Here is a 13,870-nt window from a genome sequence, read left to right on the forward strand (position 1 = left end):
CCTGGGACAAATGTGCAAACTCAGCAGTAGGGTGGAGTACCATATGCGTGTAGGAAAACAGGGTGTAGGTGCTCATACGGAAGCCGTCAGAAACACTCATTAATGAGCAATAAAGAGAGGCTGCTGAAGCATGACTGCAGGGACATTCTCTGAACACCTGGATGATTGCGAGGCTTTGATGTGTCTCGTGGAGGAGTGTCTGACAGGACCGCCGCAGTGTTATTACTGCTGTAATGGGACGGTGGGAGGACAGAGGCCTCTTATCATTCACACTCTGTCTTTTCCTTACATCTCCTCTGCTGTCACTATTTTTACCTCCCTCCTCTTTTGACACATTTGAAGCCTGATTCGATGAACTCACTTTTGTTTGTTTTTTTGTAAATGATATTAACATGCATGTAGCCTGATATCATACTTTTAATTCCTTCCTGTTCGTAGTCCCTCAGAGATGTAGACTTTAAGGTCAGATCTACGCTAGAGTAGAATACAGTATCCCAGCATTTTTTGTTAAGTGCCGCTATCCATCTTCCTGTCATTTTGTTATGATACTCTTACCTCGATAGAAACCAAGAGCTTCTGCGTCTTTGGTTTCTTAAAGCGGTAGATCTGCCCTTTCTAGCGTTGCGTGATCTCAGTGATGCTCTTTGCTGCCCCTGTTTTATACATAAGACTGAATGCAGTAAACCAAACGTATATAAATTGTCATTTCTGTTGAGGACATCAAAGAGGGAGAGCCACACAGCAGCAAGTTTTACTGAGTCAGAATTTATTAATCATGAATCGAAAAGGCAAAAATGTAAAGCTGCATGGACCCAAAATGATCTGCTGCCGGTGAAAAGCAGCACAGCGGACTCCTTAAGCGTAATTTAGACTTCTGCGGGAAATCTATGTCGTGACTTACGACGTAACTGGAAACTCCTTCTTAACCTCACATTATAGCTTTCCACATTCAGTCGTTGTGGGCTGCGCCAAACAGATGTGTAGTTACATTTCTTGGGGGGTGGATGTCAAGTTACCTGGAAGCGTAGTTCAGGCATTAGGTCCATCATAGCACTTTTAGCAGTGCAGTATAATATCTAATAGCAGCTTGTATTTAATTGACTTAATACAGATGAGGACAAAATTATTTGTGTAGTTTATTTCTATTTGAACAATGACAGAATTATTTCAGTAATAGCATAAATTACCAGGCTCAGTATCATTGCCCCCCTGAAAACTGGTGTTCTTGTTGACTTTTATAAAGGACAAACCTCTGCTATGCAGTGATGTGCTTTAACCTTGTAATGGTCAAAGATTGGAAAATCACATTAAAACACTCTATCTTCCAATTTACACACAGTATAAAAACTTCAGCAGCAGTTTGAGCTGTCACCTGAGAAAGCATCTTACCACCACAAACAAAAGCTGTGAGTTTAGTATTAAGTTATCAAATGTGAAGAACTGGAATGAGAAAAATCATCAAGACACTGAAAGAGAGCCACACAGTGCAGAACAAGCCTGTCAGAGGTAGGAAGGGAAATATTTCAAAGACTCTGGGAAGAAAACTAGTGAGAATTATATCTAAAGAGCCCAGAATAACTGCCAAGACACGAGTGGAGAAAGATTATGCAAACTGGAAGCACGTTCTTTGGTCAGATGAGATGACTACAACCATTTTTAATACCGTTCCAGTACATCCATGTACAAATGCCAGTATTGGCACAAGTATTACTACTGTTTCGTGTAATAAGTTTCTTCTGGTGTTTGTTTGCCATTATGTCACAGAGAGGCAGATCTGTTCCTGCTGGAGTCTCGCAGGCTGTGGGCAGCTGAGGAGGGCTGGCTGGAGTTTGACATCACTGCCACTAGTAACCTGTGGGTGATGAGTCCCGCACACAACCTGGGTCTGCAGATCAGTGTGGAGACCAGCAGCGGTGAGGGATCCAATTGCACATCTCTTTTGTAATACAAAGCCATAGTTGGAGCAGTTAAAATGCATCACTTTCTCTCAGCAAAGTAAAGGTCAGCAGTCATTGCTGGAAGTTTTTGATCTTCTGTGGTTCGTACTTACTGTGATCTTTTTTTTAAACAGGACAGAGCGTCAGCTCCAAGGAGGCGGGGCTTGTAGGACGCGACGGTGCACTGGATAAGCAGCCTTTCATGGTGGCCTTCTTTAAAGTCAGTGAAGTGCACATCCGCACCGTCCGCTCCGCTAGTGGGAGACGGCGCCAGCCGCACCGCAATCGATCCGCACAACCGCCAGAGGGATCTAGAGGGCCGGGCCCAGCAGGTCAGTCTGCAAGAACGCTGAACCTTAACTGACCTCATTACGCAGTGGAGTCGTGAATGCAGTCAGACTCAAAAGTAACAGAATAGCAAAAATGATCTACATCCACTGATGTCACCGACGTTTGCCGGATCTCTTTAATCAGTGCCGATCAGATGAGAATTGTAGACCTTTTTTTTTTTTTCCCTTTGTATGATTAAGGTATTACAGTTTTTTCCCAATACATGTCTTTTGAGCAGGGAATATAGTTATTTGTTATATTGGTTATACACCGTTTCTGCTCTGAGGAGTGACTTAAATGCATGGTGGCAGGGAGAGAGTGCATGAGGAAGAACCTTGGGCCCAAATATTAAAGAACAGGCCATGTGAATGACGATAAGATGACTTTAAACTGACACACCTCTGGTGCATCTGTAAACTGTGTTGTAAGTCTTGCTAGAAATTTACAACGGGACACGATCTCACAGAATTGTGAGCTACTGAATATTCAGTGATTTAAGGCGCAGGCGTTGAATCCATCTTGACAGGTGACCTCATCCTCCGGACCTCCTCATTAGCCCTGCTTGCTTCTCTTCCTACTCAACAGATGATGTAATGTGAAGGTATGAGCCTGATGTTATGAGTCTCACAAGCTTTTCAAATTAAATCAACCCATAATCCGCCTGCCTTCCACCTGCTGTGTGATTCTGGACCTTTATAGTGCTTAAAGCTAAGCTGCTCCTGTGAGGCTTCATTGTGTGACTGCTGCAGTATGTAAAGGTAGTCCTCAGTCTGCTTGCTGTTGATACTGGTCTTATCCTCGCCAAGTTACGCGCACAAACCTTTAGATGTACGTGAATCCAGTGCATCTGCTTTCTGCACTCGTTGTTGGACTTTAAATGATGAGCCATAGTAAGCCTAAGTGTGCTTCCAGGGGCTGCGAGTATCTAAGCACAGAGTGATGCCAACTAAAGCTAACGATCAGACCAAAGAGGTTAGAGGATGTGCCACAGTAACCCAAATCTTGGCTATAACTGGCTTATCTTTGGTCCTCGTGTCTAATCACAGCTCTTGTCTGCACTCACATAGAGCTGCAAATCCTCCCATCCTGACTGGCTACTTAGGTAGCGATTTACCTTTGCTTTGCTTTCTTTTGCTCCCTGCTTAATGGCTCTAACATCTGTACGGAACGCAGAAGCATTTCCAGGACAGGTTTGCTCTCATCGCTACTCCCTGCAAAACCCTCTGCTGAGATTTGTTGGCTCGATCTTCTGTTTGCTCAGAGCATCTGCTGCGACTTTCTCAGTAGGTTACGCGGCACTGCTGTTAACACCAGAGGTTGTATGTTAAATTCCTGCAGGGCTTTTTCTTAGTAATTGCATTAGATGAAAGCTTTGGCTGACACGACACAGAACAAAGACTCATCATTTGTTATGCTACGGGACAGTTAGATCTCACCACATGTTCAGTTTTGGCTCCAGACCTGTATTCTCCACCGCCCAGCTGTCACCTTTGGCTCGAGACGTCCGAAGACTTTAAGGCAGGATGTCGTAAAGACAAAGTTATTCTGGGGTACACAGCGTGGATTTCAAACCCTGCTCCCTTTCAGTATAAAGCTTTTTGTGTCCCCTTCTGCATCGGGAGGATGAAAAACTTTCCACGGAGCGAGTCTGCTGAAAAAAGTGCTCTAACAACGACAATCTGTTAAATATGCGTCCTGGAGGATTGGACTTTACATAACCCAAAACATCAAGACCTCTCCGCCTCGCCACTCGGGACGACTGGGAGTGTAAATATTTAGATCCTACACAGGAAGCAGGGAGGCCCCCCTCGCGACAGCCGTGTGTCCGTGGCCAGCAAGAGGACTGCAGGGATTGGACGGGATGGGAGGATCCGCGAGGAATTCAGGAGGGCATATGGTTTCAATACCGCATCACTCACTTCAGAGACGGGGAGGAGGCCGCGATGGATGGGGAGAGCATCCGTCTTGTGGAGCGCTCATGGGGAGAAACAAAATGTGGATGCTGTCCCCCAGTTTCTGTTTGGCCGGGAATTCACCCTCATGGATATTTTTCCAAAGAAGCGGGAGATCTAAGAGCGAGCGGCAGCAACGTGTTTGTTTCAAATGTGTGCAGTAGCGTCCACATAGAGGCTTTTTAAACTAACTCAGCCCGTGTGTTTTCTAAAAATAACCTAGGTCAACCTGATTCCACTGCCTCATGTTTTTAATCCCAAAGTAATCCCTGACATCATCAGACCCATTTTTAATTTAATACATTTTTGTCGATTTTGATTTGGTCTTCATGAATTTGGCCTTGCTGCGCCTCGATTCGCCACAAATGACTCTCGTGCCTTGCTCGGTCTGCTAGGGCTATAAAGCAACCTTTAAACCAGGACAACTTTATTTTCCCAGCTCTAATCCCTGTGAGGTTTTGGACCTTGTTATTTTCTCATTTGCACCATTTTAGCGAGCTGGGTTTAAATCGACATCTGATATTAAATATCTTCCAGATGACAAAAGAGGCCAGAATCGGCCAAAGAAATTTCTGCAGCAATAGTTTTGAGATTATGGTGTAATTCTAAGTGTAACAAATCATCTTTGTTTTCCACATTTTGCTCCTGAAAGCACCCGCACACACACACACACACACACACACACACACACACACACACACACACACACACACACACACACACACACACACACACACAGCTTTCAGACCAGCCACTTTTATCCCAGTGTTTTTGTTTTTCCTGTTCTTCCTGTTTAGTGGGGTAAATCTCTTTTTTTTAAGTTTCGCCTTAGATTCCGAGGCGTGCGGGGAAGACCGGGAATATCTTTTACAACAGCCGTGATATTTCCACCCACTCTGGGTGTGTCTGATGTGTGCACAGTGGAAAACGCTGGTGTGTATGTTGCCAAAAGAACAATACAACACCTTTAAAGGTAATTTGGGGTTTTGTGGGCGAGGAAGGGTTGGGGAGGTAATGGGAGTCGGGCTGGGCCTTGGCTGTGGGGGAAGTTAACAACCATCCGGGGAAGGAATATCACGTCCCGGCACAGCACCAGCGGCCTGTAATTAGGCCTAGCTAGTCATTAGTTGCACAGCTAAAAGACTGACCAAGCTAACAGTATTGCTTAAAGAATTATAATAACACGGCGCGCAGCCAGCTGTGTTTTTTCATCTGTCGTTCTTCTCCTCCCTCCTCCTCCTCCTCTTCGTTCTCCTCACTCCTTCACCACCCGACCTCCTTTTGTTTACCGTTGGCGTAATTAGACATGGCGGAGCTCCCTCGCAGGGTTTAATAACCTCTGTGATGAAAGACAGGAAGAAAGATAAACTTGAGTAGTAGTGGCTGCAGGGAGGGGGAGGAACGTCAGAGGCAACAGTGACATTCTCCTTTCATGTCTTCACAACTTTTGGGACACGCTCCTTCCTCCTTCAGGGTGAAGGATTTTATTTTGAACACTGGGACTGAGTTTTCCATCACCACCACCACCACTGCCACCACCTCTATGGGAATTTGTGTAATTGCTACTGTAAAACCTGCTATTTTTTTCTCGCTTTGGAATTAAGAAATAGCTGGAGTAAACCATAGGCTGTAGGTGGAGCGGCTTGAAAAGCTTTGGCCCGCTTGGGTTTCTGTGACTCTTTTTATGTCACTGAAACACTGAATCCGAGCTGTGCAGTTATAACATCTGAACTGGCACCATAAGATCCTCGTGTTTTTGGAACAACCGGAGATAAATATAATTTACAGGCTTTTCCAGAGTTTGAGGTTCAAAGAGTGGCGAGGAAGGGTTAAAGTGAAGTCATACAGTACATTAAAAGTCTCAGTGTTAAAGAGCCACAGTGCTTATGTTCAGTAAGGAGCAGTGTTTCCCCTGCTATTCAATAGACAGGGTGGGAACCGGCAGTAGGAGCCCCACCCTGATGAATTCAATGTGAATCGGTTTTAGTGCAGAGTTTTACTATCACGCGGTCAAATGGATGTTTGTCTACTCGCAGAGAAACATTTCCAGGTTAAACACTGTTAGGTAAGCTGCCGTAACACAGCGGCGGAGCTCTGTGCTACAGTGTCCGTTTACATTGCCATCTCAGTAGAGGAAATCCTGCTTTTTTTTCTCCCTCCCATTAGTGTTATTTTCAAATATTTGGTCCTGAATGTAGTTCAAGAAGAAGGTGAAAGTGGAGTTCATGGTTTGGGTCTTAAAATCCTCTGAAGTCATGTTGAAAGGACAAAGATATTTACTTTGAATAGCAAGCGATATCTGAGGTGATTTTTCCATAATTAACCGCCATGTCTACACCTCCCCCTCACTAAAAATCAGTCATTTATGAATTATGTGTTACTACTGAATGCAAGACATATTCTTATAGTGTACAAATTATTTATTAATGCTATTTACATGATCTCAGTCTTACTGTTTACTCTTGTTTAGCTTGTCTCATTTGTTTTCTTTTTTAGTTTCTTTGTTTGTTTGTTTTTTATCACCGTTGTGTATGTGAATTTTTGCAATATCTCAAAGTATAAGGGCTACTCTATGTGCATGTGGCACTTTTACTGGGACTATGTTGTTTATTTATTGCATACTGCACTTTTTTATTCTTATCCTGCTGCTCAGACTCAATAATTGTCTTGTGGGGTCAGTAAAGTTTCATTAAAGATAATCTATCCACCTATCTGTCTATCTAGTCCAGGGATTTCACGGCTGTTTTTACTGTACCACTAGAATTCAAAATATCCAGATTACAGCCCTATGTAACTCAAATCTTCTATGTCAGATAGTTGCTGTGGCTTGTGCTATGACATAGTTCTGATTGTAGTTATTATTATGTTTCAAAGATCACGGTTATCATCGAAACGCTTTGCCACCTCCAACTTAATTTGTGAAAGACAGCTGTGACATGTACATGTGTAATGAAGACTGTAAGTGCACTGTGTCTCAGAGTTTAGGTCCATACTTTTGTCAAAGGGCCAAGAGAAGTTACAAACACCAAAATACCTCTTTTTAAACTTGCAGTCATGATATTGAGTGCACTCGTTAGCTTTTCTTGCAGAGATCTTCATATTAGCCTGTTTAGCATAAAAGCTAACCTGTTTAGCCTTGCACTACCTTTGGATAAACAGACTTCACCTTACACATCAAACCTTTAGCCTTTCAACAGAGCCAGGCTAGCTTTTTCCCCCTGTTTCCAGTGTTCATGCTAAGCTAAGTTAACCAGCATAGCTTAGCATCTCCATATTATGTGGAGGAAAGCTTCTAAATGATTGTATTTTTACAGTATTTTAGTTAAACCGACTACTTTAATGTCAAACTCTACAGTAGCACTCACACACACTCTAAGGCCTTTAATTAATACAGCAAGTATAACACGTTGAGTCACTTTTTGTCTCTTCTCACCTCTGCTCTCTGTCAAGGAAAGGAAAAAGAAATGAATGGAAGCCTCATGGGAGCCGGAGCTCAGTGGTAGCTGTGTGGCATTAAATTTTTACAGGCAGGAAGGGGAGATGTGGTTTATGGGCACCACAAATCTGGGCCTTTACACTCAATGAAAGCCCGCAGTAAATATCAGCTTTATTCCTCTTAAAAAGCCCCACAGACTGTAAATGTTTGATGGCTTTGAAGACCGAGGGGGAAAAGGAGTTGTGCGGAGATGAGTGAGAGAGAGGGAAAAAGAAGCATGTCGCTAAATATGATACTCTGAACTGCACAGCAAAGCCACACTTATTTACTTATGATTTACTGAACCTTTGACCTGCCTGTCTGACTGCATAGGATGTTTATCTAGCTAATTAGTGGCACATTAGATCATTCTAGCAAGCAAAAGTATATAGACTTCAATCTTTTTAACCCTCAAGGTCATATTTAAAATACAGTCACCTTAGAGAGCAGTGAATAAAATGAGATTATCAGACTTTAGACATCACTAGACTGGTTGATTGTGCGAAGGCCTCTCATGCTGTGTGGAGGGGGCACGCGGGCTACATTCACCCTCCACCCTGAGCTGTGATTTGACCCAAAGCTGAATGTCACGCATCATAAACTCGACCTGGATGAGGAAGTAGGGGGGTCTCTATGAGAGGTTGTGTAATAACAAGGGTGCGTGTGTGTACTTAGAAACAGTGCGTTTTTCCATTATTTAAAGTATTGCATATGCTACACTATTTGCAGAAATGCCTTAAGTAGTACACAAATATATTCCAGTATGCATTGGTATGTTTCTGTATATTAACCCTGAGACCTCTGCCATCCTGCAGTACTGCAGGGTAGCAGTTCAGCTCAGAGGTGTGTCGTTTTCTCTTTCTATAAACATCACCTCAGGTTTGTATCAGGTCAGCCAAGTTTCATAGCCAATCAGATTTCTTCTTTCAATGGTACTCTTCCATTATCCTTGGCTGTTTCCTGTATATAAACACTGTACACTGTGCTGTGACTGATTCTCAGTTAAAAAGGTATTGGTATTGTCCATGTACAGTTCTAACTAGTTCAGTTTGAAGGCAGGATGGATGCGTGCAATCCTGCACACACAGTTTCACAAGGAGCCAAACGTGCATGCCTGAATGCTGAGAAAAACATTTGCACATATGCAGAGGTACACAGAGACACACACGCACATGGAGATGTACCACTGACTGCACAGACATGTAAACTTATAACTTATTTCCACATTAGCAGACATGCCGCGAGCTGCCCTTCCTACTGGAAAGGAAGGAAGCCTAAACGAGGGAAACACCTGACCGCATCCTGACTGACCGTTACACATGACCCTTTGACCTCACTATGCCGCTGACTGTCATGGCCAGTGGTACCTTTTGTTTCTTCTCACAGAGCGAACTCGTCTAGTCAGATGAAATATTCATCGAATTTCCAGCCTTGTTTCCAAAAAAGTTGCAAAGCTGTGAAAAGATTGATGAAAACCATTTTATACCTTTGTGCAGTACAAATACTTCTAAAGCTTTGAGTGTTGTATGCTAATTTTGATTTTGATGCCAGTAACATGTTTTTATAAAAAGTTGGAAAGAAGGCACACAGAGACTGGAAAAGTTGTGCAAAAAAAACACCTGGTGGGACACGTCTCAGGACTAATTAGGCTGATTAGTAACATGATTGGGCTTAAAACGAGCATTCCAGTGAGGCTGATAAATTATGGAGGAAAGATGAGGAGAGATTCACCGGTCTGTGAGAGACTGTGTGGATAAATAGTTGAACAGTTTCCAACATCAAACTGTGGTGCATTCAGTCATTAAAAAGATCCCACAGGTGGCGCTGTGAAGAACCAGCTTTGATGTTTTATGCGTCCAAGTTCATGTAAGATGAGGTGAATCATAGACACAGTTTCCTCTGAGCTGAATAGGAGAGGGGAGGCAGATAGTTTGGAGATGCATCTTGTGACGACTCTGTTAGCACTGATCGGGAGCAACATATGTTGCCATCCAGACGTGCTGTCACAGAAAGTCTGATGACAAAAGAGTGAGAGCAAACAACAATTTTCCTTTCATTCCCCAAACATTTACATAGTGCTGATAAGAAGAAGACTATCACCCCAATAGAGCTCTTTGCTCTCACACTGCTGGCTTCTTTATTCATGCTGCCATAGGCTTAGGTTGCTGTTTCATCCTGTTAAAAGGGAGTTTTTCCTTCCCACTGTCACCAAGTGCTAGATCAAAGAAGGCCACCTGATTGTTAGGCTTTATCTGAGTTATTGTAGGTCTTTACCTTACAGCTTCATGCACCTAGAGGTGACTGTTGTTGTGATTTGGCGTTATAAAAATAAAATTGAATTAAATTGAAGAGGTGACGGAGCACAGTCCAGATGTTTTTTCAAACGTGGAGCTTGTGTTTTTCAAGATCATCTCTTCCTACCTTTGTGTCATCTTCATACTATTTCAGTTAAATATAGGGAAGCAATTATGTCTTGACACAGTGTCTCAAAAATAGTGCCTTGGATTACTCTTGATTTGCCTTTTACTTCTTAGAAATACCCATCATAGGCATGTCTTTCTTGTTATTGCTGTTATTTTGGTGCCGTTTGGTAGATGTCCTTATATAAAGTACAACTGCACATTTATGGTACAGTTGGTAGAAACATGAAGACTAAACACAGGCAGTGCCAGGCCTCACATGCGTCTCTCTCTGTCACCTCATCTTTATGGTCTGCGATGAATCCAAGCAGGAAACCCAGCTTTGCTCTTCCTCTCCCTGTCTGTGTCTCTTTTTGTATTTGAGGCAAGGCCAGCTAAAACACTCGGGTCTGGGCAGTGCAGTCAGCGAGTCTGTTCAGAATTAAATTTAATTTGATGACGAAATGGTAATGCAACCAACTCTGGTGAATTTAAATTACAACTCTCCGCTTTAATGAGTAGCTAAGTGGGTTTGGCTGTTAAACAGATAAACATCGGGTCATCTGTGAGTGCCTATGTGTACGTACTGCGAGTGGAAGCGCCGCTTGTAATGAATGATAGACGTATGGATGTAAGGAACCAAAATCAATTAGCATTACATAAGCGAAATATGTTTGTATATATGTCTGTGTGCGTCTCCCTCCAACTCCAGCTGACTAAACAAGGCTGCTGTCGGTGACTTGGTGAGGTGAGTGGCTGGGTGGTGGCTGTGACTGAGTGACAAATCCCCGACTGCCTTGTGACTCACTCTCAAACAGACAGACAAACAGACACACACACGCAAACTTTTCTGGCAAAAGAAAATCTATAAAATGCCAGTTTCTTGGATGGAGAGTCGATTTATTCTATTGTTTATTTTATTCTATGACACCTAGTTATATTTGCCTGTAGGTGATAAATAACTATGTGTGCATGAGCTGACAGGTTAAGAGTCAGACTGGAAAAAGTCAACACTGCGTTTTGGATGAGAGGGTCAGTCGCATTTAGATTCAAACCTGTGAAAGTTTTTATTGTTTTATTATAATCACAATATTATTCTAGCCACAGACTGTATATAGAAGATGGCAACAATAACGTCATCTACTGATTTCTGATCTCCTGTTTTTTCTTTGGTAAAAAGAGATTTTTTTTTAATTTAATACCAGACTGTAAATGCTTTTAGAGTTGCCTCAAGTGGCTATTAGAGGAACTACAAGTCTTTGCATTGCACCTTAGCTTTATTTCTCAGCCCTGGAGGTTGCTGCTTGATTGTAAGGCTGGTCCTCAGCAAAAGTCTAAACAGTTGGTTAACTGTTTTATAATTATGGATGTGCAGACCAACAACTAACTGCAATTAAAATCAGTTTTGGGCTCAAAGAAGCTACTCTTGTGTGTGTGTGTGGTTGTAGAGTCATAATTGCCTCAAATAGAGCCTCATATAGAACCATCGAGAACATGGGACCAGTGCCACTGTGTAGCACTTTGCCTGTTTCTCACACAGGTTAGTTGTGAAAATGTAATCAAAGCCATGAAAGGACAGAGTAAATAAGCTAAAGGGAGACCTTGAAACCTAAGTGGAAAATCTGTGTCACCGTCTTGACTTCAGTGCGGTGACCGATGCCAGCAATGACCTCTTCTAGTTTGAAAACCAAACCTATACCTGAGACTGTCTGAGCCGTTGCTGTACGGCCGCAGAGGCGAACACAGATGATTAAGGACAAGCTGATGGGCGGAGAGTCCACAAACACACTTGTCACTATTTCACTGCGTGTGCATGTGCCAAATAATATGTAACTGCCAATGAATTCAATTAGGCACGCGCTCAAGTGCATTAGACAGCAGATGAATGTGAAGCACGTACAGCGCAGCGACCGCTGTAATGAGCACTTGTGCCGGCGCTCCGGTCTACGCCCTCACATGTTTCTCCACCCAGTGCATTACGCGAGGCGTGTTGTGTTATTCTTCTGCTCTCGGATTCAGTATGTAATGTGTCACTGGACTTCACTGGACATATTTACATCATTTACCCAAGGAAAAGGGCTTTCACTTTGTTTTATCATCATGGCGCTGTGACATACTTTCCACATGCTGAGGGTCACAAACGATGTGGAAAACGACACCAGATGCTAATCATGATTCTAAGTGGAGTGGCCCCGTGTCTGGAGAGGATCGTGGTAATATGTGAACCCTGATGGTTTCTGTTCTTTGTCTTTCAGACTACAACAGCAGCGATCAGAAGACAGCATGCAGAAGACACGAGCTGTACGTCAGCTTCAGAGAGCTGGGCTGGCAGGTATTTTCTCCTTAAGCTTCACCTAAAAGTTTCCTAATACATCAGTCGTCTAGTCAGGACTACTTTTTAATTCTAATCAGTGTTCCTACTATGCAGACTAGAGTATAGTATTATATATATTATATGATTGTTGGAATAATAGGGGATTTGTGTGTTTTTTAAACTCTTAGCAAAAGCAGTATGCCACCATCAGGTGTATTAAGTAGCCATCTCTTGTCAGACTGGTTTCCTTCTACAAATTGTCATATCTTAATATTTAAAAAATGAGCATGAGTAGCTAAATTATGGAGTGGAGTCGCATGAACGCCCCAGAGTTTATGCACTGGTGGTGGTGGGGAGGTAAACCGTTAGCTGACGAGGGGAGGTGGGATGTGAGATACATGGCCTTGAAGTCAGACGTCACCCAGAGCAGGGATGTGAAAGGCACTTTAGATTGTGGGAAAGTATAACTATTTTTTCCACGAGATACTTTAACATAAGAAAAAAAGTGTAATTTCAACAGCACGTCTCAGTTTTTCTACACGATAAAGTAGTAAATGAAAGAAACCTGTCAGCATGACTCTGTAAAGTACACTACTCAGTACACATTAGAAACAAGAGAGGATGCGACATAGAAAAGGTTAAATGGAGATCACAGTGTGTGTGTGCGTGTTTACTTAGATACAGAGGAAGAAATAAAAGAGAAGGGCAGAGGTACATACAACCAGCTGTTAACACAGCACTGACATCTAGAGGGAGACTGCCAGCAATCATTCACACACAGACAGACAGAGGAAGGGAGCTGGAAATAATGAAAGGGATTGTCAGAAGAGTGAAAAGGTGAAGACAGACGGTTGATTGACACTGACAGGAAGATGAACTAGATCAAAACACAAATTAGAGTGGGGGGATAACCTGTCGACACCTCATCGGAGTCAAACAGTAAGACAGAAAGAGTGGAAGGAAGGAGGAGAGGGATTAGCTCTGAGTGATTTCACAGACAGCGCTGTGGATTTGTCCGCAGAGAGAACGTTAACTCTGAATTTATCAACAGCAGCTGTACTGAACCAATAATAACAAAACTGTTCATTTCTGTTCATCCCAAAACCAACTGATTTCACGTGTTTCTCTAAGGACTGGATTATTGCTCCTGACGGCTACGCAGCCAACTACTGTGATGGAGAATGCTCCTTCCCCCTTAATGCCCACATGAATGCCACCAACCACGCCATTGTGCAGACGCTGGTAAGACCATCCCACTACGGTTTACCGCACTAAGTATGTGTGTATTCTTAACACAATGAAGAAGAAGTCATTTTAGGCCCGTCTCTTATGTCTGCCAGAACTTTGTGGTGGTGCTCATACAGTTTTTCCTGTGGATTTAGGATTGTTGTAGCAACACTGCAACGAGATATAATAGTGGTCTATTGTGTGTCTAAATGACCTTTAAAAATAAGCACAGGAGC

At 42.9% G+C, this 13,870-nt stretch overlaps 1 protein-coding gene across 2 annotated transcripts in view; it reads left to right on the forward strand.

Annotated features, from left to right (window-relative positions):
* bmp6 (bone morphogenetic protein 6) overlaps positions 1 to 13,870 on the forward strand; it is a 49,474-nt gene that overhangs the window by 31,219 nt on the left and 4,385 nt on the right. For both annotated transcript variants that reach the window (XM_040044465.1, XM_040044464.1), the window contains 4 exons: positions 1,765 to 1,913; positions 2,072 to 2,269; positions 12,349 to 12,425; positions 13,539 to 13,649. In XM_040044465.1, coding sequence (XP_039900399.1) covers positions 1,765 to 1,913; positions 2,072 to 2,269; positions 12,349 to 12,425; positions 13,539 to 13,649 — 535 coding nt within the window. The remainder of the gene's footprint in view (positions 1 to 1,764; positions 1,914 to 2,071; positions 2,270 to 12,348; positions 12,426 to 13,538; positions 13,650 to 13,870) is intronic.

Source organism: Simochromis diagramma, unplaced genomic scaffold (assembly GCF_900408965.1).
Source record: "Simochromis diagramma unplaced genomic scaffold, fSimDia1.1 OVJJ01000602.1, whole genome shotgun sequence".
In the NCBI taxonomy this organism is placed as follows: Eukaryota; Metazoa; Chordata; class Actinopteri; order Cichliformes; family Cichlidae; genus Simochromis; species Simochromis diagramma.